Source organism: Apodemus sylvaticus, chromosome 12, assembly GCF_947179515.1.
Source record: "Apodemus sylvaticus chromosome 12, mApoSyl1.1, whole genome shotgun sequence".
In the NCBI taxonomy this organism is placed as follows: domain Eukaryota; kingdom Metazoa; phylum Chordata; class Mammalia; order Rodentia; family Muridae; genus Apodemus; species Apodemus sylvaticus.
The window spans coordinates 90,158,602-90,185,010 of NC_067483.1; the positions used below are offsets into that span (position 1 = coordinate 90,158,602).

The 26,409-nt window shown below is 47.6% G+C and overlaps 1 protein-coding gene across 1 annotated transcript in view; it reads left to right on the plus strand.

The window, feature by feature from the left end:
- The window catches only part of Capn8 (calpain 8), a 70,806-nt gene extending 48,540 nt beyond the window's left edge, over positions 1-22,266 (plus strand). The window contains exons 11-21 of the mRNA XM_052200356.1: positions 993-1,004; positions 3,242-3,453; positions 4,744-4,780; positions 9,617-9,685; positions 12,393-12,450; positions 13,853-13,917; positions 17,804-17,872; positions 18,258-18,336; positions 18,947-19,063; positions 19,895-19,953; positions 21,750-22,266. Of these exons, the coding sequence (XP_052056316.1) occupies positions 993-1,004; positions 3,242-3,453; positions 4,744-4,780; positions 9,617-9,685; positions 12,393-12,450; positions 13,853-13,917; positions 17,804-17,872; positions 18,258-18,336; positions 18,947-19,063; positions 19,895-19,953; positions 21,750-21,773 (801 nt within the window). The 3' untranslated portion in view covers positions 21,774-22,266. The remainder of the gene's footprint in view (positions 1-992; positions 1,005-3,241; positions 3,454-4,743; positions 4,781-9,616; positions 9,686-12,392; positions 12,451-13,852; positions 13,918-17,803; positions 17,873-18,257; positions 18,337-18,946; positions 19,064-19,894; positions 19,954-21,749) is intronic.
- Positions 22,267-26,409: the final 4,143 nt, after the last annotated feature.

The following is a 26,409-nucleotide window of genomic DNA, read 5'->3' on the forward strand; positions in this document are numbered from 1 at the left end:
GAGGCCTTGGCGTGGCTGACTGTGTTTTAAACTTTAGACTAGGGGAGCGTGGCGTCCCTTGACCACTGTAGGTCTGCTGAGGGGATGCCAGCCAGTTCTCACGTTCCCTCAGAGCAGAAGGCAGCTGCATAGTGGGCCCAAGGCACCAGTGTGCTCTTTTGGTTCAAACAGCCTGTGTAGCAGCAGCAGAGGTAGACACAGGAGTATTGGGGTCTTCTTTTCTAGCCTGGCACGGAAACGCTGAACATAGCAGGGCTCCCTCTCTGGGTCCGAGAGCCCATCTCCATAGCTGATGTCTTCAGTTTCCCCGAGAAAGAGGCAGCTAAGCTAGTGAAAAGAATTCACTCTCTCATGTAGGCAAAGCGAAGGGCAGAGAGGATGCTTGGGGTGAGGGAGTCAGAGGCTGTGGGGATGCTTTCTCTCCGCATCCCTTTCTCTAACACCAGTACCATTCTCCTGTCTAGCTTTCTGTACTGCTTAATGTCACTAACATAAAGGAAGGGGCCCCTTTCCTTAGTTCCAATTTAAAAATCCTGGAGGGATTTTTAAAAATCCCATAGGGCCAGTTTGGATCACTATGGCCAAAGACAGGATCAATTATGACTTCAAGTTGAGTGGAATTCTCTTTCCAGGCAACTCATGGATTTGGCAGGCTGGGTAGGAAGTCTTGTGGAGGACCTTGAATCCAATTTAAGCTCAAATGTTTCTGATTTTGAAGCATTTGGAGATCCTGGTAGATTACGTAATTAGTAAACAAAGTGAAAGGTGGGAACCCAGCCCAGAGTTCCAGGACTCAGCATTGGGCAGCCTGCACAGGGCTTTGAACCCGCCAATCACATCCCAGTTCAGAAATGCTCACTCTCACCACCCTTCATTTCAGCACGAACTCCCTCCCTGTCTTTGGTCTGTCTGAAAGGTGTGGTGTGGGGAGAGAGGCACAAGGCCAGGGCTTGAGCGCTCAGGTGACCTGATCTTGTTTTTTTGCCATGTAGATTCCCAAGGAGGTGCGTGAGTATTGCCTGGACAGAGGTGGTCTTCATTTGGTAAGAAAGGGCTTGCCTTCCTGTTACAGAAACAGGCTTTCTTGTGGATGCTTTGAGGATCTGGTGAGCTGGTAGCCACGAGAGCCAATGAAAACAAGTCGTCCCACCTGCCAGGTCCTTTAGGAAGAGAGCAGGGGGACCCTTGCCCCTGTGTGCCTGGAGGCTTGGTCTGAATAAGGTGATTACAGCATACTGTAGGATCCTTCTTTGTCTGGCCTCTCCCAGGTTCTGAGCGTGATCAGGAGTGTAGGTAGATCAACAGGGCTTAGAGTCACAGGCTTGGGCCCAGGCTATGTTCCCAGATTGCAGACTACTGGTCTACCCTGCCCTTGTATCATAGCTGCCTACCATTTATCATGGAGGGGCCAGCCGGGATGGGTGGTCTGGCACATCATTTTAACTATAAACTAACGGAAACCAAACCTGAGTTAAATTCCCATCAGATTTGCTGAGTGATGTGTCCTATGTGTGCATGTAGAACTTTCCCCAGGGGCATTGACAGAGCCCTTGGTGTGGTTTGCAAGTGTCACAGAGTCTTATGATAAAACTTGAACTGATCTCAGAGTCCCTGGGGGTGGGGGACTGATAAAGCACAGACCATGTGGCCTCACATCTATAACATCTGGCTCTAGGGTCACAGCAGGCCTAACGAGTTGCACATGCCCCAGCCTGCAAGATTCACCTGCTCGCCTTAGTCTCACCCTTTGAGAATCACCCTCAGTTGAACCTGCTTGACCTCCACACTGCCATTGCTAGCTGAGTCACGTCGAGGGGCAATGTGAAGGCCAGAGACTCTTGACACCTCACTGGACAGAGTCTCCAGTAGCACAGAAGAAACCAGGCTCTTGCTCCAGTGGTCCCAGGTCCCACTCCGGCCTCCCAAACAAGGGTTCTTTGATTGGTTCCACCCTTGGATTTTCCCAGAAACTCCATTTGCCTTTCCCCAGCCAAGCCCAGGTTACAGTCAGCCGCCCATCTGCACGGACAGTGCCTTTTTTCTCTGGGCTCTTTCCTCCCTCATCTCCATCAGGGACAGCAAGAATGACAGTGAGTTTGTTATACGTAGGTGTTGCTGGTCTTGTGTCCTGGGTGTAAACATTTTTTTTAAAGATTTATTTATTTTATGTATGTGAGTACACTATCTCACATATTATGTATGTGAGTATAGCTGTCTTCAGACGCACCAGAAGAGGGCATCGGATCCCATTACAGATGGTTGTGAGCCACCATGTGGTTGCTGGGAATTGAACTCAGGACCTCTGAAAGCAGTGAGTGCTCTTAACCACTGAGCCATCTCTCCAGTCCCAAGGGTGTAAACATTTTCAGAGGGAACCCCAGCATTGTGGCTGGCCTAGTTGACACCTGGGAGGATCCCTGAGGTGTCCCAGTCACGGCAATGACAGAGGGACAGATGGGCCTTCTTTTCTCCCCTGATCAGCAAAACTGAGATCTGGGAGAGTCTGGTGAGCATTCGTGGACACTGACCACTCCCAGGAGGGCGTTTCAGCTCTTGCGGCTTGCCTGCACCTGCCTCTGTCACCAGCATCATATAAAGATTGATTGGAAGGATAGAGGGCCCTGGGGAGGGTTATTATGGTGCTGACAACATGGGAACCTGTGTTTTTAGAGCACTCTACAGTCAGTAATTAGCCTGTGTCACACAGAAGCAGCCTCCCCACTCCTCGCAACAAAAATCCGTGGGAGTATCTTATCCTGATGCACAGGAGGCTGGGAGGGACCCAGGATCAGGCCCAGATAGCTGCCTCCCCTGTGTGTCATTTTCAGAGCCTGGTGTCTTCAGTCACCTCACAGAGCCCTTTGTTTGAAGACCAGCTGGACTGTGAGATTCCATGCCGTTCTTGTAGAGACAGCTGCGGAGCGCTTGCTGCTGGAATCATGAGGAGGAATATGCAAAGCCCACCCTAGACACCCAGAGCTCCACTCTTCATTTAACTGGGGAGGCCTAGAGGGGAGAAAGTCTGCCTAAAGTCATGAAGTTAGGGCCACAGCCTCTTTGGGCTTGGCAGCCAGTAGACACCCCAAATTCCCTGGATGGTTGAGGCACAGTGAGCTAGCTCGTGACTGAACCAAAAGCCTCCTTATTCTTAGGTATTAGATACAGCAAACCATCCCTAACTCAGCAGGGTGGGGCCAAACTCCGAGGAGGAGGAGCTGACTTTGCCCATCGCTTTGTGCAGCTGGAGAGTCACACGGATGCACACCTGGGCCGGGCCTTCTTCCAGGGCCGCCAGCCCTCGACCTGCTCCAGCCCCTACGTGAACCTTCGGGAGGTGTCCAGCAGGGTCCGACTGCCCCCAGGACAGTACCTGGTGGTGCCATCCACCTTCGAGCCCTTCAAGGATGGTGACTTCTGCTTGAGGGTGTTCTCGGAGAAGAAGGCCAAGGCTCTGTGAGTCTACTTTGGGGCACAGCAGTGTGTGTGTGGGGGTGCGTGGGTGTTTTCTGAGTTAGGCCCTGGGTGGAGGCGCAGCCTTGGGAGGAACTCATTGCTAAATGACCTGCCCCAGGACCTTAGTTGATGCTTCTAAAGGGAGTTTGGAAAGCATGACATCTCCCAGGGACTGTGCCTGCCTGTGTCTCCGGCTGCCTCCACTTTGCTCTATAGGACTGGGAATGTCCTCATCCAGACAGTGAAGGCTGGGAGAAAGGGCACCGGCAACAGCCTGCTGACCAACTGTTCTACCATCTGGCAGAGGCTGATGGGATCTGGGCTAGGGCTGTGCACACGGTACACACATACTTTGTACACATACTGTACACATCAATTATATACACTACACACAACCTTACTATATATATGTGTCATATACACTAGACATATATGCAACATAGGTGCTAAATGTGTACTATCTATAAATCCCACATTAATATGTATACATACTATTTATACACTATAGGCAAACAAATACACATGTAGAGCATGCATACCATGTCTATTGTGCACACACACAACACGTGCATCAAATACATAACACAAACATGCAACACACAAACCACACATATATATTATATATACCGTATCATATACACACAATATATGACATGCAAATATGCCATGCATTATATACATAACACACTATGCATTTCAAATTCCACAGCCACACTGTGTACACATACCACTAACACATATATTATGCTTATTCATTACACATAGCACACAGAATATTTACACAGATGCATAGAAACTATGTACATATCCCATGTAGCACATAGCATGTGCACCATCCACACATACTATGCCACAGATCCTGAGCACACGGCACACATACACTGCATATCCCATGCCCTGTATCCACACTTCAGACCCCAGGCTCTCCATGAGGCCCCAGAGCCTTCAGCAATGAACTTTTCAGAAGAGAGGAAAGTAGCCACTGGAGTAAATGGGGATGTGTCTCAGAATGTTCAGTATTTTAGAATCCACGGGAGACCAGTGAGCCCCTTATCTCCAGAAACTTTAGGGTGGGGTATGGGTTGGGCCAGTAAAGGGAAAGAATTTCTTTTAGGGAGTCATCCATATAGTTTAAAACAAAAACAAAAACAAACAAACAATCAAACAAACAAAACAGGAACTGAAAATCCTGAGTGCAAAATCCCCATAAGAAGGAATTTTCCCTGAAAGGAGCCATCTGCTATCTGAACTTGCTTTTTGATGTTTAATATATTTCTGTCTGGATTTCAGGGAAATTGGGAACAATGTAGCTGGAAACCCACATGAGGTATGTAATCCTATTGCTCTAAGCCCTCACACTACTGCACAGCAGACACTCAAGTTTCTTGTTGATTAGACAGAGTTCTTTATATATTAAAGCTGGAAGCATTGTATTTCTCTGGAACATTGTACTATAGTGTCTAAGGAATGATACCAGAGGCTGTCCACTAGTCTACACACACACACACACACACACACACACATGTATACACTCATACACATGAACATGCACATGTGTGTATGCATACACACAGAGAAAAGTGCAGGGTTTGAAGTATGAGTTCAATTTCTTTTCTTCCCATATGGTGTACATGCATATGCGGTGTGCGTGTGTGTGTGTGTGTGTGTGTGTGTGTGTGTGTGTGTGGTCTTTCTGTTCCATGGAGCAGGGCCCAGGGGTGGGGAATGTCTCCACTTGACACAAGTGCAGCTATGCTCTGCTGTTCCCCCCAATGAACTGAGAATCTGTATGCAGTGCCCTCTAGTGGCTGAGCTTGCCATCCTGGAATGAATGGCCCTGGGACAGACATTCTGCTATTGGCAATAATCAAATGTGTAAGTTCGAGTTTCTACAGTTGAATAGGAACAAGGCACTAAGGATTCGTATGCCTGGGGCTGGGTATGAGGTTGTCGTGCAGGAAATGCCCTGTCATCTGTTTAATCTTATGAGTTAGTCTCCATTCAGTGTGACCACCCCCAGGGCCTGCAGCCCCTTGTCAACCACCTCCCTGCAGCATCAGCCTTTCCTGGGCGGCTTTGGTGACTGAGCTCCAGTTGCAAATGATAGCCCAGGCTCATTACTCCCGAGAGTCTTAGCATCCTCACCGTGGGGCACAGGACCGTTAGAGGGGCCACAGTGTGTTGTTGGTAGAGAATTACAAGTCTGTTTTGATTTCTGCTAAATGACTTAAAACTAAGCCCACACCCCTACTGAACCAGGTTGGCAGACGTTCACTCCTGGTCATCATGGGGGGTGGGCAGCATGACCCTGGCTCCCATCTCCCATGGTCTTCCGAAGCCCCAGAGTAACATGGAGTCTTTTCTGACCATGGCTCTGCCTTGGCATTCTGTGATCAGATGATAAGCTCCTTCCTTGATTACAGCCCACAGCCTACAGCATATGACCTGTGGCTACATGAAGTGCTAGTCTTCAGGCAGAGAGCCTTCCCAGGTCTCCAGAGCACAGCAATGAGGGAGTCTGGGACTCTAAGGCCTGGGGCTTCAGAATATTCTGGTTCACAAAAGCTCTGACTTTCTCACCGTGACTACTTCTGTTCCAACACATACATACCACATACCATACACACCAAACTTTATACACATATCACACACACACACACACACACACTCACCATACTTCACCACGTCCTCACCACAGAACATACCACACATGCATACCATACCACCATAAAATACATCCCATATATTACACATGCTTATTATACACATACCATGGATGTGTGCTATATGCTCTATTACAACACTACACATACCCTGCATGTATAATGCATGCATAAACCAGACTTGCCACACACACTACTCATATGCATTTGTACATGCCACACACATACACAGCCTATGCACACACAATACCCACATGTGTGCATGGCACACACACCACAGTAGTGATATCTTGTTGAACTTAGGACTTTACAGAAGATAGGAAGATACAGCCTTGGCATTCCCAGGATTCCTGCATCTTCACCTCCAAGTCACAGGCATCTAGATATTCAAAGGGCCTGACTGCCTTGCTTGGAGTGAGGGAGGTACACTGTGAACCAGATCCTCTCAGGGCTCAGATGTGTGCCTTTGAGTAGGGCTGCTAAGATGACATCAGCACCCTGTCCGGCTGTCACCTTATTGCCTAGTGTTTCCACATACATTCCACCGGGGCTGTAGATCCGCCTCCAGCAACACATAGTTTGAGAGAAGGGCGGATCTTGTTTACCACTGTATTTATTGACAGACCCGGGGCAGCCTTCAATTTGCACCAGGTGAGGGAGTGAACAATTTGAGGTACTTTGTCAGTATAGAAACACATCCTTCCCATTTCTTGGTTACTAAAGTTTCCACATCCAGGGGTATGGCTCCTCCCCATTGGCAGACCGCCTGCTGCAGACAGCGTTTTGCCTGGATGCATACCCTGGATTGCTATGTGTGGGTCTGAGACAGTCTCTCTATGTAGCACAGGTGGCCTTTATCTCCCGTCCTCTGGCCTTTGCCTCAAGGACCGGTCACTCAGCTCTGCCATTTAAAATGCTATTTTGTTCTCCTTGGAAGAACAGAATATTATTCCCTATCTAGAATCTGTGGGCTCACCACTAGATTTTACAGTACATCATGTGAATGATATAACGTTTTTCTCTTCTGAAAAAAAAAAAACCCTTTAAATCATGTTTGGCAAGTATCACTTTTTTTCTTCTAAAGAAGAAAGAGATCACATGTGTGGTTTTGGGTTTATGCATTTTGTGTGTGATGCTATGCGTCAGTGGCTCCTGGAGGAGATGGGTAAACAGCCCTAGAGGCTGAGAGATTAGCATGTAGGAGATAGGAAGTCTCAAGCCTTCCAAGATGGGTGTACGAGCTGCCAAGTCGTGGGCTTTTCATTCTTTCGGCAATCTCAGCTTGTCACACATGGGATAGTAGAGAAGGGGAGAGAGGGGTTTGAATCTTGATTCTATCACTTTTTAGCTGTGTGGGCTTGGCCTGACACTGTGTCTGTGTGTGTGTGAATTCTGTATTTTTAGCACTATATTTAGATTATATCCACATCTATCCTCTCCAACCTCCTCCAACTTCATCTTCATTTCTTTCTCTTCCTCCTCTCCCTCCTCTTCCTCCTCCCATTCCCTCCTCCTCCTCCCCTTCCTTCATAACCCACTGAATACAATCAGTGCTGCCCATAGGAGATGGGAGCAGGGCTATTCTTTAGAGAATGAACAATCTACCATGGCTGCACAGATGAAGAGAATCAACCCTCCCCCAATCAGCAACCGTCATCTCCCAAAAGCTCCTCACTCAGGGAAGGGTCTCACGTGCCGCTCACCTACACTCGCTGGCAAGCAGACAGGCTCCATCTTGGGCAGGTTTGTATAGGTGACCACAGTATAGGTTCTGTGAGTTCATGGATGTGTCAGTCTTCTTGTGTCTAGAAGACACCACTTTGTAGCAATCCGACTCACCGCTGGCTCTTACTATCTCTCTGGTCCCCTCTTTCTGTGATGCCACTTAATTCTCTGTTTCCCCATCTGCGAACAGCATAGTAGTGAGCCGACCTCACAGCATGGTCCCACTAAGTGAGATAATTCAGTTAATGTGCCTCACAGGCGGTAAGGCAGGAGAATACCATTCCTATGACTGTAACTTACAATCACAGCATCATTAGGCTATCCCCGGCTTTGTGTACTCATCCTAGCAATGGCTTTGGTCCCTGGAAACTCTTTGGGCTAGCTGGGAAGCTTTCTCTTTTTCATTCTTTCTTTCGATGATAGCGAGAGATCATTTTGAATGTATTTGGTCAAAGGCGTTCACTGAATGGTTTGTAATTTTTGAAGGACTGGTATGTATTAGTTCTCATCTGATTTCAAAATGACCCAGGAAACAGCCCTGGGTAGTTTAATATTAGCATTAGAAAGTGGATGCTCAGCATGTAGACAGGCTCCATCAAGCAAGCAGCTGATCAGTAGTTCAGTTCCAGTCCAGTATATCTACTAGGCTCTGCCCCTTAACCTCTGTCTGTTCGTCCATCCACCTGTCTGTCTGTCAGCCCATCTGTCGGTCAGTCCGTCTGTCTGTCCAGTCATCTGTCTGTCTGTCTCCCTTCTGTGACAGCTAGGAAAACACATATAAGCAGTCACACATTTATCTTATGATTTCTGAAGCTCAGATTCCTATGAGGTTTGCTGGCAAAATCCTTGGACATTCTCCGTACCCACCCTGAGATTTCCCTGTGTCTGCCTTTTTGTTCTCTGAAAGTGATTCAGGGTTGAAACCAAACATTCCAGGCTCAGGGGCCTGGACAGATGGTTTATCAGCTGAGAGTGTATTGCTCTTGCAAAAGACCAGGTATGGTTCCCAGCACCTGGGTAGGGTAGCTTACAACTGTCTGCAATTCCAGCTCCTGGGTTCCAATACCTCTGGCCTCTATGGGCATGGCACTCATAGGCACATACCCCTCCCCACACATATAGATAATTAACATTAAAATAAGTCTTAAAGGAAGAAGTTGGGGTTTAGAAGGCAGAGAGGAGCTCTGGCTCTGGCTCTGGCACAGCGCCCTTCCGGACTGCCGGCCCTCTGCGAGGCTCCTTCCTTACCGTCTATGTTGTTTACTTTTCTGCCGCTATAAGCTATAATCAAATACTGCAACCAAGGCATCTTACAGGTGATTTTATTTTGGCTCATGGTTCCAGAGGATACATCCGTTATGGTAGGGAGGCATTGCATCAAATAATAGGCGTGGCAGCAGGAGCAGAAAGCTGGGAGCTCACATCTTTAAATGCACATTAAAGAAGAGAGAGAGGAAGAGAGAGAGAGAGAGAGAGAGAGAGAGAGAGAGAGAGAGAGAGAGAAGCACACAGGGAATGAGGGTTTTAATATCAAAGTCTACCTCCAGTGACATACTCCCTCCATCAAGGCCACACCCCCTAAGCCTCCTCAGACAGCGCCATCCATTAGGAAACTAGAGTTCAAGTGCCTGAGACTACGAGGGGCATGCTCCATAGCCCCACATGTGCCCACAAGCCTGGCCCAGCACAGGCTCACCACAGATACAAATAGGATTCTCCGTGGTTCACACCACAGTTCCTGTTTTAACTTCATCGGTACCCACCCTCCCTTTCAGCCACATCCCTGTGACATGGATGGAGAGGATGAGCAGTTCCGGAGCCTGTTTGAGGAGTTTGTGGACAAGGTGAGTGGAGGGCCGGCGCCTCTCAGCTGGGCAGCGAAAGGCTCGGGTCAGGCTTGTCCGCACCCCCTCGGGTCTCCTGGAGTACAGGACGGCAAAGCTGCATGCTCTGGGTCTCCAGCCTCTGTCTGTCACTTGTCACTTCATCCTGCCCGAAGCCAAGCTTTTCCTGTGTTTCTGGGAGGGAGAGAATAACTATTGTCCAGAGGCCACTTTTCTTCCTGCGTTGACTGACTAGAGAAAATGGAAGAGCCCAATCTCTGGGTCTTGCCAAAAGCCTTTCAGTTTGTAAATTGGTCCCTTCAGACTGGGCCTCTGAGTAGAAAGCCAGGGCGGTGTGACCTTTCTAAATCAATAGCTTTCAGAGGGAGAACCGCCCAGCAGCAGTGGGAGGTCGTTCAGTTAACCTGCCCTGAGATCACAGACACAGCCCACTGACTTGGCAGACCAGCAGCGCTCGCCCTGTGGAATCTGAGACTGTCTTGGGTGTGTGTACGACTGTGACTGTGGTCAGGGTATGCACAGCCGGCTCCCATTTCTTCTTCTGCTCAGCTGTCCAGGGCTCATTTTGTCCCTGTCTTTTAGAGGTCCTAAGTCTGAGCCCACCCAAGATTCAGGGTGTCCCCGCTGGTCCCATAGTGATTGAGGACCCTTGATGGCATGAAGTGCTAAAAAGATCCCAAGAAACACTTTCTGCCTCTCCGGCACATCCTACCCTACTGAAGCACCAACAGACTTTCTAGACTTAAGAATGGAACGGAAGACTAGCACAGTGGTTTGTCATCCCAAGTCATCGGGAGGGAAGCTGAGGCTGGAAGATTGCATGATCTGGGAGTTCGAGGACAGCCTGGAATATATGGCGAATCCTCTGTCAGAGAGAGGAGTGTGGGGAAGAATGGAAAAACAAATTATACCAGAAAAGAAACCTTTGTATCAAAGCAAGGCAAACCTGCAAGCACAGAATACATTGATTCACTTCCCCAGTTGCTCAGGCCAGTATTTTCCCTAGCAGAGGCAAGTCTCCTCGGCTGCCAAAGGGGCGTGTTTTATTTAGTACATCCAAGGCACCAGAGAAGAAACACTGAATTTTAGGAAGATTTCTTCCCAAGCTTGTCCTTTCTCTCTTGCGATGGGGAAAGGACCTGCACACAGGTCACCATTTTGCCTCCTCGCTGGAGGAGTAACAGAGGGCCCAGGAGTTGGTCCAAGGTCACGAGACTTCATGAGGGTTACAGCCAAGGGCCAGGATGGACTCTGAGCATCCCACTGCTTTCCTGGTAGATGGATGAGTCATTCTATCCAGAGGCTTTGCAGAAGTCTCCGGTGTGACACTAAAATTGACCTATGCCCTGGGGAGGCCATCCGGAGACACAGCTTTGTGAGGTTTTAGTCTCACCTGTCCAATGCGAGCGTCTGCCCAGGGACGTAGAGGAGTCCCAGTGCAGACGTGGGCAGAGTCCAGACTGGAACCCAGCTCACAGACCACCGCTTCTACCATGGCCCTTGTTCTTCCCCCTGCCCACCTTCCATCTGGGAGGTAAGGCATGCATCTTCTCTCTGGTACAGAGTTCCCATCAAACGCATATGGGCTGCTTCAGTCCCTGCGTCTGAGTCCCAGCCTAAAACATGATCCTGCATGGAATGGCAGCCCACATATGTGGGAAATGTGGTACTTGGTGTCTGTGAACCCAAAGTCATTATAGTTCAATGATATATAACATTGTATGTATATGTGTCTGTGTGTGTGTGTGTCTGTGTGTGAGTGTGTGTCTGTATGTGTGAGTGTGTCTGTGTGTGTGAGTGTGTATGTCTGTGTGTGTGTGTCTGTGTGTGTGATTGTGTGTCTGTCTGTGCGTGTGAAAGTGTCTGTGTGTGTGAGTGTGTATGTCTGTGTGTGTGTGTCTGTGTGTGTGTGATTGTGTGTCTGTGTGGATGAGTGTGAGTATGTGCCCGTGTATGTGAGTGTGTGTTTGTGAGTGTGTCTGTGTATGTGAGTGTGTGCGTGTCTGTGTGTATGTGTCTGTGCATGTGAGTGTGTGTATATGTGAGTATGTGTGAGTATGGGTGAGTGTGTGTGTGTGTCTGTATGTGTGTCTGTATGTATGAGTGTGTCTGTGTGTGTGTGTGTCTCTGTGTGTGAGTATGAGTATGTGTGTGTGTGAGTGTGTGTGTGTGTCTGTGTGTATATGAGTATGTGTGTGTGTGAGTGTATGTGTCTGTGTGTGCATGAGTATGTGCGTGTGCGTGTGCGTGTGCGTGTGCGTGTGTGTGTGTGTGTGTGTGTGTGCATGTGTGTTGACTGGCAGTTTCTACAGTTAACTATAGTGTGGATGCAGCTTTGTTAAAGATTTAATGACACTGCACATAGGGCATGTGGGACATCAGTGCGAGTTCCCTCATCACTACTTGTCACACTGTTCCCCAACCAAGCAAGCCCATGAAACACAGGTGAGGCTGGGCTGGCAGCGTTCTGTGGAGTTAGGCACCAGGCTTGTACCATCCATCTCTCCTCTTCTTGACTAGCCCTCCTGTGCCCTGCCAGGATGCCGGACCTCAGAGGAAACGGAAAAGCTGAGTTTCTAAAGACATCATATGCTTTGAAGAATCACAGGGCTGGTGGACCTGGAATCTGGATGGGGAGGGAGTTCTAATTGGGTGCCTCGAAACAGCCTGTTGGGTCTGAACCGTCTCACACTTGGGCTCTTTCTAGAATTCTGAGATCAGTGCTCATCAGCTCAAGAGGGCCCTCAATGGATTGCTTGCTAAACGTAAGTTCTCCCCTGGGGCCTATCAGAAAGTCCATGGGCATCCGAGAGGTGCCAGGTGGGGCTGAGAGAGGGCCAGAGATTGGCCAGAAGTACCCAAGGTAGAGAGGAGGGACTCAGGCTGCCTCTGACCTTTACAGATCCCAACTCTTACAGCAAGGTGGCATGTGGCAGGTGGGAGAGGCTGGGGAGGAGGTGGCATTGGGACAGGTGAGACCCACACTTGTAAGCAACCAGACCCTGCAGGACCAAGAATCTTGACACCAACTGCAATTATTTATAAGTTGTAAGAGAAAGGAAGCCAGTCTGTGTTCGATGTATATGACACTTTTCCTACAAAATTAATGTTGCCCGAAGTTCCCTTTCCAAGCTTCTTTGGGGATACAGGTAGGAGGGTGAGTCTGACTGTTCTTGTCAATACTCAGTTGTTCAAAGCTTCAGACTTCTGCAAGCCTTGGGACTGCCCAAGTGTCAAACTGTCTCCCAAGGAGGGGAATTGCACGGCCATGCCATGCCTTTGAGCCATCCGGAGCCAGCGTGGACGGAGTCAGCCACCTTCTGTTCTGGTCCAGGCATGTCCAGGGCTAAGTCCTTCAGCTGGTTGGGTGATGGGCTCTCATGATCGCCCAGAGACAGGCAGGGGCCTGAGCAGTGTCCTAGGGCTCAGAGCTCGGCCCGAGCTTAGGAGAGCCCTTCCACACTCTGCTCTGCTCTTGCTCCTTCTGTGGCTCAGAACAAAGTGGAGGAGAGGGCTACACGGTCTCTCACAGGTGAAGGTGGAGAGCAGAGATGTCTGGAGCCCCAGAGAGATAGATGCCTGTGAGTTACCAGTGGCTACTTCATTGAGCCAGCTGGCCTGTGTTTAAATCCCGGCTCTGTTGCCTTACAGATCAACGGTTTTGAGCAAACTGTATAAGCTCTCTGGGCATCAGGGCCCCTGGTTATAAAATGAAGATGATGATGTTAACATCTGCCAAGTGGAATTATTCTCAAGAGTAGACTGTATAGTGATAGGGAGAGCCCACAGGGGCTGGGCTCAGGATGAAGGGTAGGATGGAATGGAGGATGGGTTACACCAATATCCTGGTAACAAAGCCTCGCTCACCTTACAGCAATGCTCAATAGTTCTTGGTGGCAAGTAGCATCAGTATATGATGCAGGAAACCAAAGCTTACAAACGTAAACCTGTGGGTACCAAATCTGAGGTCCACAGCTGGAAGCACAATACCAGGGCTGGTCAGTACCCCAGGATACCAGGAGGCTGGGGAAATCTGTCCCACGCCACTCACGATGTCCTCACCCCATGGAAACTGTACTCTCTCTGATGCTCTCCTACTGTCTAGGTTATTCATTTTCCTTGTCTTTAAACACTCCCGACTCCCACCTTTTCTTTTTAAATATTTAGGAACAGACATGAAATTTGATGGATTCAACATCAACACTTGCAGAGAAATGATTAGCCTGCTGGATGTATCCTTTAAATGTCACATCTCCCCCCCTACCCCGTTTTAAAGACCCCTCTACCTTTTTCCAGGAATGAGAGAGGAGTGCAGGGAGGAAATGAGAAAAAAATAATTTACTGAGCATAGGTCAGGAACTGTGTTTGAGTTTTAAAGAAGAGTGTATTATTTTGTGTTCTGCGATTGTCTTCACCACACCTGGGACTATCTCTCATTTATTCATAAACAACAACAACAACAACAACAACATATTCCACACTTGGGTGCCTGGTCTAAAATTATGGAACTTAGGGATAACAAGTGGGACCGTGTCCTCCTTCGTCCTCCACATTGTGTTGTGTGTCTCAGTCTGCTAAATCCATTCTTCTCCCCATCCTCACCCAGCCCTTCCTCAGCTCCCCCCTCCCATTATTGTATGATTTTCTTTCAGACACTTAGTAAGGCCCATGGTTATCCACTACTGATAGTTTAGGATTATGATACAAGATAAAACCTATTTGTTCTCTCTGATCTGATTTAACTCTCACCTCTTATTGAAGAACAGTCTTCTCAGAGTTCACCAGAATAGCATTACACAAAACCTTAAACTGTGTAGTTCATAAATAATAGACATTTCTTACAGTTCAAGGTGCTGGGAAACCTTGGACCAAGATGTGCAGGCCTGTCTAGTGAGGGCTCTCATCTCTGGGTTTCTGGCTGTAGCTTTACAAGATGGAAGGCGATTTCCTTGGGATTACCTTTTATTACAGCACAGCTGCCCTCACACAGGGGTCCCCTGTGTGACCCAGTTACTTCCCATTTCCTCATACCCTCCAACTGGAACCAGATTTCAACCCACAGATTTTGGGGGACACAAACACTCAATCTATTATAAATGGGTGGTAGTTTTTCTGTTGAGTGGAGAAAGTGCAGTCTCCATGTCAGAGACATTCTACAGAAGGTGCGTGGTACCGATGGGTCATCAGCATTTCCTCAAGCTTTGCTGGGGCAGAAAGGAAACAGTCAATATGTCTCCTTTCTCATGTCCTTCCTGTGCTCCCGCCTTTCTGGAAAAGGTAAAGGAGTCTTTAAAAAAGAAAAAAAAAGTGACATTTAAGGGATACATCCAGGTAACCATTCTCCATATGCTGGCGGTGAACGTGAATCCTTGAGGCTAGAGAGGCCCATTTCAGTTCTCAAGGCCTTATTCACGATGAGATCTGCCAACCTTCCTACAGGACCCCTTCATCAGCGCCAAGAAAGTCAGTAAGCCTGACGACCTTTGCACATGGCAGGGTTTGTGCAGAGAGTTGTGGTAGTGGTAGTGTGTATGTGGAGTGTGTGTCAGTCTCTGCACAAGTCATCAGTGATGGATAGGCAGTGCTGTCTAGTGACCCCAGAGCTCCAGGCGCCCACTAGTTGCACAGTGCTGGAACCTTTGCGCCCTTGTGTTTTCCCATGGGTGTGTGGTTAGCAGTTCAACCTGTGGTCGCAGATGACAAACTTGGCTTCACTCTGCTGTGGAGAGCCTTGGTGCCAGAGTCACTCTCATCAAAGCTTTCTGATTTCAGTTCAGACTCGGATTTTGTCGTAGTTACCCACCATTTGTCCTAGTGACGCCGGGTCTCCTGTGGCTGCAAAGGATGCCAACTTGATGAGTCTGACTTCTTTTGGAGTCTTTGCTCCCATATGAGGTAGTGCTTAAATCTCCCTGTGCAGTAAAAATGCCCTTACAGATTTATAAAAATGTCAAGTCTATTAAGATATAGCTCATATGTCAAAAAATGCTTAGTTGGGATGTACAGTCCATTCCATGGCTTTTGTTAGAGCCATCGCCACGTGATGACTGTCAGAATGTTGAGAATGTTTTTCTCATGTACCCCCAAATCCTGCACTCACACTAGCAGTCAATCTTTATTCTCCTCACCCCCTCAATTCCACGGTAGCCTCGGCTATATTGTCTACCTATGTAAATCTGCTCACTGTGGACATTCATATCCATGGAATGAACCCTACACCATGTGGGGCTGCCATTAGAAAGATGTTTCAAGCATTAGGCACGTCAGTGCCCCCTCACCCATGGAAACCGAAAGTGCCACTGCCTATGCCTCAGTGCCGGAGACCCTGACTCAACAGTCGATCCGGACTTTGGGACAAGCAAAGGTTCAGATTCTGTAGTTATTATTTACCAGGTATGTAAATATAGAGAAGTGACTAAATGCTTGGACTGTCAGGGTCTTTTCCTAGAGAATGGGAGGAGAATGTCTAGTTTGTGCAGCCACTGTGGAGGTGAAATGAGATGCAGGCATGGAAAGACACTCGGGAGCCGGGCAGTGGTGGTGCACGCCTGTAATCCCAGCACTCTGGGAGGTAGAGGCAGGTGGATTTCTGAGTTCGAGTCCATCCTGGTCTACAGAGTAAGTTTCAGGACTGCCAGGGCTATACAGAGAAACCCTGTCTCGGAAAAACCAAATCCAAAAACCAAACAAACAAACAAAAAGACACTCGGGACTCGGGCGGAAGCTTCCCGAGCCCAGCACTCTGAGGTGACTGGTTGGTTGTCTCGGTTGCAGTAAGGGAGTGAGCTGTGCTCCACTCAGCATTCAGCACTCTGTGGAGACGGGTTGTGTTGTAGTGAAGGAGTGAGCTGTGCTCCACTCAGCATTCAGCACTCTGTGGAGACGGGTTGTGTTGTAGTGAAGGAGTGAGCTGTGCTCCACTCAGCATTCAGCACTCTGTGGAGATGGGTTGTGTTATAGTAAGGGAGTAAGCTGTGGTCCACTCAGCATTCAGCACGAATCAGAGATACAGCCTGAGCCTGGATGCTCTGACAGGGTGAGGATGCTAGTCGGCCTCCCATGATTTTAGCAGAGCACCCGAGAGGATGGATTAGTAATGGAAAAATTTATTTGGGCTCACGATTTTGGCTTCTTTGACCTCTGACGAGGCAACACACAATGGTAGGAATGAGAGGAACTTTCCTCATGGCATCCAGGAAGTAAGGGAGAGAGAAAGAGAGAAAGAGGAAGGGGCAGGGTCCAATATCCTTTCCAGGGTCCAATGACCTTTGGTGTCCCACTTGTCCTATCTCGTCAAAGTTCCACCACCTCCTCAAGAGTTCCATGCTGTGGACTGAGCCTTTATCATGTGGACCTTTGGCAGTGACCACGGTTCCAGACAGGAGCAGAGAACTTTACACTCCTGGGTGCAGAGAGGACTTCCATTTAATCTATCTCAAGTACATGGGGAGGAGTTTCTGTTCTGGAACACAGTGGTGTTTGTTGTTTTATTGTGATTGGTGAGAAAAGGGATTGAAATTCATGAGGGTAAGGACAATGGACAACCAAAGCCCATGTGTAGTTCAGCACTCAGTAAGTACTCATGGAAGGAAGGTAAGTTGGATATGGGAAATCACACACACACACACACACACACACACACACACCAAGCTCACACCCCTCTTTTGGTTTTATTAGAGTGTTTGAGAAGACCTTGTGTTTTAAATACCTGGGTTTTTGTTGTTGTTTTGGTTTTGTTGTTGTTGTTGTTTTGACATTCTGACAATACTATTATGATTTAAATCATATGAGCAGTTGCACCAATTGCAGAGATCTGAATCTGGAATTAACACATAGCTGTAGCCACTGTCACCCAGGGTAGCGAGGGTGTGAGGCCAATCAGCGCTGTAGTCGGAGGCTTTAGGCCGATGTGGTTCTCTGTTCCTGACCTGGCCTCTGTAGTGAGTACTGAACCTTTTAATCTTAAATGTGAGTTTGCTTCCCACCATCACCCCATTGCATGGCTTGCTGAAAACATGGAAAGTTTACCAAGGTTTCAAGGCACTGATGCCAGCTCACAAGAGACAGAAACTCACTAATGACTCAGAGCTTGTCCAGATTGACCTTTAACGAACTTAGGGTGATGGAACAGGAAGCCTGCGTCCCGTAGAGTTGAAGACTCTGTGGCTGAAGATCTGCAAGTATCTGGTAACTACCTTAGGGGAGAGAAGGGCATCTCTCTGGGTCCTGGCCCCTTTCCTTCCTTCTGACCCTCTATAATACTCATTTCTAGGATGTTCTAGATTCTAGACTCTGGTCAAAATCATCCATACCTGGGTACACTGTTAAGAAAAGAGCCAGGAGGCAAAGGCAAGGACAGACACTGAGGCTGACCTCTATAATAAAAGCCTCATGCAGGAGACAAAGCAAACTGGCATTAGTCCCACTTCTATTTGTTCCAGAATTTCTTTGGAGGCAGCAATACAGCCTCTCTTGGGTGCATCCATGGCTTCTCAAGAGAGGAGCAGATTGGGAGGGAACTGTCAATGCTGGGGCTATACTGTTCTCATGTGGAATTTCTCTCTGGCTTCAGGAGATCTACCAAGAAATGGACCATAACCATACAGGGACCATTGATGCCCATGAGATGAGGACAGCTCTCAAGAAAGCAGGTGAGGAGCTGTCCGTAGAAGAGGTCTAAGTAACGAAGATGTGCTCACCGGAAGTAGCACATGTTCTTATGATAAGGGTCTTTCCAAAGAACTTCCTTACACTGGATACCACCATGACAACAAAGTCTTGCTGAAGATCCACCCTATCCAGGGAGGAGGGATGCTCTGGGCTCTGCTGCCTGCCTGTTGTTGAGGCAGTGATAGCAGTTACAAGGTGTGGGTCTCTGCAGGGGTCTACTGATACAAAACGCCTGCCTTTTCTATGTTCACATACTGTGGGTCTGTCTGTAGCTATGACTGCCCGGGGCTAGGCTGGCACAGGGAAGGGGCTGATGAAACTTCTCTACAAGTAGAGGGACTTGTTAGCAGGGTATCTCCTGGGACTCCCTGGGAGAGGCAGAGGAGTCCTGCTTTGCAGATTTCCACAGAACCATGGAGGGCCCCTGTGGTGTGATCCCCTTGGAGTTTATCAGGTCCCCTTGAAGTCTATCAGGTCCCTTTGGAGTCTATCAGGTCCCCTTGAAGTCTATTAGATCCCCTTGGAGTCTATCAGGAAAATGCAAAGACCTTTGCACCACCAATGCATGACACAGTCTCTCTTGGGCATCAGGTTTCACGCTCAACAACCAGGTGCAGCAGACCATTGCCATGCGGTATGCCTGCAGCAAGCTTACCATCGACTTCGACGGCTTTGTGGCTTGTCTGATCCGCCTGGAGACCCTGTTCAGTAAGCGTGTTTTCATTGCTCCTCTTCTTTTCTTCAGAGACACAGAGCATTGTGGGGGTTAGGCCAGGAGGTCAGGCCTGATGGTCCCTTTGGAGTCTGGGGACTAAAGTATGGATGAGATTTGTATAACTGGTACTCATGAGGTTAGGATGATAGACACTTTGGGGGCTGCAGGTCTCTGAGCTGGTCATACCTAAGGGCTGAGGTGGCCTTTCCTTGGACACCTGGAACTCTGCAGTCCTGATTACTGAGCTATGCAAAGTCATTAGACCAAAATGCTGAGTCTCTTAAGGGTCCTCTGTTATGAGCGTCTAGTGTTGATTCACCTGTACGTCACCACGAGGACTGTTTGAGAGGCTGTGCCACCTTCCAGGAGGAGGGAAGGCTCTCTTGAGGAGGCAGTAATTGTATTCCTTCTACACTGGGCTTTGGAATGCTGTTGTCTTGTAATCAGTGGGATATCTTTTTAAGGGAGGGGACCTTCCTCACACAGGGTGAGTGCAAGGTGGAAAGTCTTGGGGGTAAACTATCAGTTGACTAGAGATAGATTAGGGAGACTGCACCATCCTGAAGCCACTCACCAAAGAAACCACCAGTTTTTTGATTGAGCTTCTAAAGAGGAAGATCCAGAGGGGATCTCTGCTGACATTGTGTTTCATACATTCAGTCTGGGAGATGTCTGTTGCCACCAAACTCACCCTGACTGCTGGTCCCCAGCAGATCTGGAGGGGGGCAGAGGGGAACAGAGAGATAGAGAGTTGTAGTTTGGCATGGGCTGGGCAAAACCCAGGCACAGACAGAGCTAATTTTCCTCCTTCTCTGGTGTTTCAGAACTGTTCAGGCTCTTGGATAAGGACCAGAATGGCATTGTCCAGCTCTCCCTGGCTGAGGTAAATAACCCAAGGCTCAAGGAACTTCTCATAGACAGACTTTGAAATCCCTGGACAAACAGGTGCTCTGCTGTGGCTATTCCTACCAACCAGGCCGTTGCCATGAAAACCCCCTGAATGTTCTGTGGTAGACACGAGGAGAAGGAATAGATAGTAGTTTAAGTCAAACATATTAATCAACTAATCTAAGCAAGTGTCCCCCTCTTACCTCTTTATCCCTTTATCTTCAGGGTAAAGCCATAGATAGTTAGCTCTCTCTAAAATCATTTCAAAGATGCAAACTCTTGTTAACGGGGATGAACTTGTAGGAGCATTTGTGTCTGGTGCCGGGAGTAGACACAATTTAAAATGCCTGATTTCTGGGACTTCTGAATTAACATATAGGGGGCACCAGAAGCCAAATCTGAATCTCCAATGAGGTAGAATGAAGGTATGAAATAAACGAGTGTTCTTATCATGCATAAGTCACATTGTGCTTAATGCAAAAAATGCCAGTCAGTGCCTGTAAGGGGCACACCCTGGGTAACAGAGTCTGTCACTGACTGCCAGGGAGGACTAAAGGGAACAGGAAGTGCAGACATGGCTCAAGGTTTCTGAGGCAGTGAAACTAGAGGACTGGATTATCCCTGTCCATGCTGATTTAGAGGACTGGGTTATCACTGTCCCTGCTGAGTTAGAGAACTGGGTTATCACTGTCCCTGCTGAGTTAGAGTGCTGGGTTATTTACCCTACTGACTTGTTTGAGAATTGAGTTATTACCCTCCCCGGCATGTTAGAGGACTGGGTTATTAGCTCCCTACCATGATGGAGGACTGGGTTATTTACCCTCCTGACGTGTTCTGAGTCCAACTGGTTTTTATTCTTCTTGTTAATGGAAATGCTATTGATTACTTCCTATGATCAAAAGAAAGCTTTTTTTGAAACATATCTGGATTCCTGCAGATGCCTGAGAATTAGTATAGGACATAAAATGAAGTATACATGCAGGAATATACATTCATACATACATTACAAGAACATATATGCATATATGTGAAATACAGATATAAATGCAGGAATATATACATATATATGGAATGCATATACATATGTATATAATATAGATATAAATTTAGGAATATATATGTAAAAATGCAGAGGCATAAGTATACAGGAGCAGCATAAATATAAGGAATATGTATGACTATAAGAATATACATGTATATGAACATAATTGTCCTTTATGGGGCTTTAGTTCTAGAACCTTCCTGAGATACCTGGATGCATCAGACCTTTGTGTAAAATGGCATACTGTTTGCATAGGACCCATATTTATCCTCTTGCACACTCTAAATCTTCTCTAGAAGATTTATTGGTGATGCCTAATATAATATGCATATGCCTGATATACTGCAATAATATGGAGGCTGGGTAAACAACTGTCTCTTCTGCATTATATAAATGACAAGGGAAGAAATTTGTTCATATTCAACACAGGTGTAATTCTTTTTCTGGAGATTTTTAATCCACCCTTGGTTAAATCACAGATATGTAACTTGTGGATAGACAAGGCCCAGTGTACTCATCAACGCACCTACTTTTGGAGGCCCCTTTGGGTACAGAGGTTTTTCCAAGTTGCATTTTCTGCAGCACTCTGAGTTGGGAGCTAACAAGTTTGTTAAGGGCTTCCTGTGAGCAAGGCCCTCGCTGCAGGGTGGAGCTGTAACCATGGTGATCTATGAGGCAGGAGGGTATCTGTGGCCAAAGCCCACGCACTCCCTAGAAGCTAGGCACTAAGTTTGTCTCTTCTTTTGCAGTGGCTGTGCTGCGTGCTCGTCTGACCTGCTGTTTGGGCATCAACAACTCCCCTGCCTCCCGCTTGTCTCTTTGCAATCTTATGAGCATGTGTCCTCCAGTGGCAGGGACTGACTGACTGCTGTATTGTTCCAGCCCATCATTGTTCCTGAGACGCTGGCCTTTCCCAACAGAGCAGGCTGGGGAGCCCCAGATCTCTCAGCAGCACCGAGCTATGAGCTATTTGAGCTGATCCCAGGGCCCAACAGAAGGAAAGCAATCAATTAAAGTTGTGGGCCAGGATGGTTTCCGCCTTCCTCTAGAGATGTACACTGGTGAGGGCAACCTGGGCCTCAATGCTACGGGAAAAGACTTGGCTTGAAGCTCCTGTTGGAAGCAAGGCTGCTTCTGAGGGCTCTTGGGGAAAGGGCAGAGTTTCAGTAATGCTAAGAAAGGGCACAGGCTAGGTGCAGGGATGATGAGAACTGCCCTCCCTAGAGACAAGGAATGTTGTCAGCTGATAAGCAGCTAGAAGACTAATGCAGTTCAGGTGAGTTTTGCTTACAAGTGAACACAGGGCTGTCTGCTGCTGGTGAGAAAATTGAGACCACAGCCATAGCATCTCTGTGTGTAGACAGATGCACTGACTACTTTTCTATTGCTGTGACACAACACCTTGAGCAGGGCAACTCAGGGAACAAATTGTTGATTTGGGTTCATGGCTCCAGAGCAGAGAGGAATGAAGTTATGTTGTCAGAAGCAAGAAGCAGAGGGTTCTCATCTTGAACCCCAAGCACAGTTTAAGTTCTCGAAGCCCACCCCCAGTGACATACACTCTCCAGAAAGGTCATACCCCAAACCCACCAGGGACTAAGTATTCAAATGCCCAAGACCATGGAAAGCATCTCATTCAAGTGGCCACCACAGGATAGCACTGTATCTTCATACAGCCTTCAAAATTAAGTGTAAGGGAGACAGTATACACGTGCACACCCTGATTCCTGTATTAGTCTGACTGAGGAGTAGCCTTCTGTTTCTAGTAGAAGGGTTTGATGAATGTGCCTTGTATGATTTTGACCAGAAATCACCGTGATTCACCAGAAGGCTTTCATACCAACTTCAAATTCCCTAGACTCAGTTGGGGGAGGAGCAGTGCTAGTTGCTTTTCACTGTGACAAAGTGACACAATGTGACCTTATGGAGACAACTCAAGAAAGAAAGGTTTACTTTGGCTCAGAGTTTTCAAAAGTTTTAGACCCCCACAGGAGGGAAGGCATAGAGTCCAGGCAGTGGGAGCAGTCTGAGCTCCATACAGCATGGCCGTAGACAAGACCAGCCAGTACCTGAAGTGGGCGGAACATCCTTCTGCCTCACGTCCACTGGCTTGTCCACCTTGGGAAGGTTCCATAGCCTTCCTTAAAATACTGCCACAAGCTACAGCCCAGACATTCAAACCATGAATTTTTGGGGACATTTCACATTCAAGTAAAAATACTCTGCCCCTGTCCCTTGAAGCACAGGCCATCTCAGGATTCAAAAGACATTCAGTCCAATTTCAAAAGTTTCTATAGTTGTAACAGTCCCAACCCTGTTCGAAAATTTAACATTTCTTCTGAGACTTGAGGCAAACTCTTAACTGTGAGCCTCTACCACAATAAACAGGTTAGATGTTTTCAGTACAGAGTGGTACAGAGGAAGGGATGAGACACCAGTAAGGAGAGATTAGACCAAAGCAAGACCAAAGCCAAGCATAAAAACAGTAAATTACATAGCTCCGTGTCTGGCCATTGGGGCTTATGATGACATCATCTGAGCGTCGAGGGGCTGCGGTGGCTGCTTCCCTTCCATCCTGCTGCCTGAGTACTCATGGTGTATGAGAAACCAGAATTTCCTTCCTTAGACAGGGATGTTCTTAGCTGATAAGTGGCTAAGAGAGCTAATGCAGTTCAGGTGAGTTTTGCTTACAAGCGAACAAAGGGCTGTGTGCTGCTGGTGAGAAAATTGAGGGCCGCTTCCAATTACTGCCTATAGCTTTTATCAGCATATGTCACCTGCTCTTGGTATTTTCAGTATCCCGGAGTCTCCGCTGAAACTCAGGCTCCACCTAACAGCCCAGTCAGGAGGTCCTGTGGGGAGCCCAACCCTGGCTTTAGGCTTTTCTCTGGAATCTCATAGCAAAGCATTCCATCTACTATGACTGCATTCTTTGTTCTTGAAAACTCAGCACCTCTCAGACTACACTAACTTTTGCTTCTGACTCAGGATATAGCCAGGATTCTAAAGACCATGGCTGTGGTGGATTCTGCATTCCCAAAAGGCTTAGCCTGGGGAAATAATTCCTGAGCAACCCTTTGGCACTCCTTTATAGGAACTCTCATTTTAAATAAAAGTCATTCAACTGAATCTATACCCTGCAGTCTCCAATAGGTGTGATCTTTGCCTTGAGGCCTGTACTCCACCAACCCCCCTCCCATCCCTTGAACTTCGGCAAAGCCCTCAATTTGACTTTAAGACTACCCTGGCTTTGCCTGGAGTATTCACAAGGTTCATTACTCTAACAGTATTCAGACTCCCTTGCTGGATGATTTACAAATCCTTCTACCCAATTCTTTGCTTTCAGTGGCTTCTTGCTGCAAATTTGGTTAAAAACAGCCAGTGATAATCATGCCATAGCTTGAGCATCATGCCGTCTTGAGATTTCCTCTACTAGATGAACTAGTCTTTAAAGACCTGGGTGAAATCAATGCAGGTTCTTGGACAGGGAGAACCATGACTGACCTTGAGTTCTGTTTCCCACTAAGGTCTCCATATCTACCTGGAATGTTATGAGCACAGCCCTTGCGTGCTCTGTGTAATCCTCTGTGTTCTGGTCTTCCGCCCTCCCACCAGAACCTTACCATTGGGCAGAACTCACACTACCCTAGCCACTCTCTAACCTGCAGTTCTAAAACCTTTCTAATCCCTCCTGCAAACCAGTTCCAATGCCTGAGAGTCACAGGGTGAATCTTGTCACAGCGGTGGGCAGCCCCACAGTTGCTCTTCCCATTACTACAAGATCCCTGACGTCACCTTAAAGAAGAAAGGGCTTATTTTGGCTCATGATTCAGAACTTTCATTCCATCCTTGTGGGGAAAACGTGGCAGAGCTCACAGAAATGGGAACATACGGCCTGGGCTCTTCACATCAGCCTCAGACAAGAAACAGGAACCAGAAGTGTATAACCTTCAGAGGCTTGCCCAAAGTGTCCCTTTAGCCTAGCCAGGGCCACATCCTAAAGATTCCACAGCTCTCAAAACAGTGTTACAAACTTGATGGTCCAGGCCTGAAATCCCCACTACTCAGGGGATGAAGCCGACAAACTGTGAACTCAAGGCCTATGTGGGCTACAGAATGAGTCCAAGGCCAGCCTGAAAAACCTAATGTGACTATCTCAAAAAAGCAAGACGACCCCTGAGATGATAAATCACATTGCTTAGCATGTAGGGAAACCCTGGATTCAATTGCTAGCCCTGAAAGAAAGGGTAAGGGGGAGGAGCATGAGGTGGGTGACTGAATGTTCAAACGTGAACCTGTGGTTCAAACATGAATCTATTTCAATATCTGTGGCTACAAGAAACACCATTATCCAAAAGCAGCTTGGGGAGAGCGGGTGTTATTTCGGCTTGCAGGTTGCAGAATATCTTCAGGAGAAGTGATGGTGTCACCCCTGTGCAGGTGGTCCTGGGTTATGTAGGTCACCTGGCTAAGCAAGCCACTGAAGGCAAGGCAGTCAGCAATGTCCCTCTGTGGCTTATGCTTCCGTTCCTGCCTGACTTCCTTCGGGATCGACTATAAACTGTAAGCAGTAGTAAGTCCACTCCTTCTTACGTTACTTTCGGGCAGTGTGTTTATTTCTGCAATAGGGAGCAAAGCATGGCATAAACTAGTCCTGGAGAGTGGGCTGTTGTGGGCAACCTGACCATGCCATTTTGAAGGAGGATTATGGACAAGTTTGTAACTGGGGCTAGAAAAGCCATTGGCCCTCAGAGCTTAATGGGGGATCTGTGTGAGCTCAGAAGAGAGCACTGGGAGACATGCAGGCAGTAGAGGCCTGGTCTGTGAAGTTTTAGCGTGAAGCAAAGATCCTATCAGGGTTGTTCATGTGACGTTTTTAATTAAGCATCTGTGGTTACTGGAAAGCCGGGACTGAGGAGTCAGCTATGTTAATAAGAGACCAGCAATGATGAAGTGAAGCCTTTGCTACACCGGGACAATCAATGCTAGTTATCTGAAGCTGAAAATTCAACTGTAGTCAGTAAGAGTCTAGTATTGTTGAGCTTGGTTTCCGCTTTGATCTGACTGTTCTTCCTTCTTGGAATAAGAAAGCTTGTAACATATTTTGAATTGTGAGGGTGCTCACGATTAAGAGATTTTGGGATGTTTTAAAGAGACTGAACTTTTAAAGTATTTCCACTTTTTAAAGATTGCAGGACTTTAAAAGTTGGATTGTATTTTATATTGTGATAGTAACTGGAAATATTGGGGTAAACAAGTAAGGAAAGGTTATGGTTTAAGATTGATGCGTTTGTATGTCAAATTGATTAGGGTTCAGTTGCCATGATCAGTGTCAATTACCCACAAACTAGAGTCACTTGGGGAGAGGAAACCTCAATCTAGGGATGGACTCCATCAGACTGGCCTGTG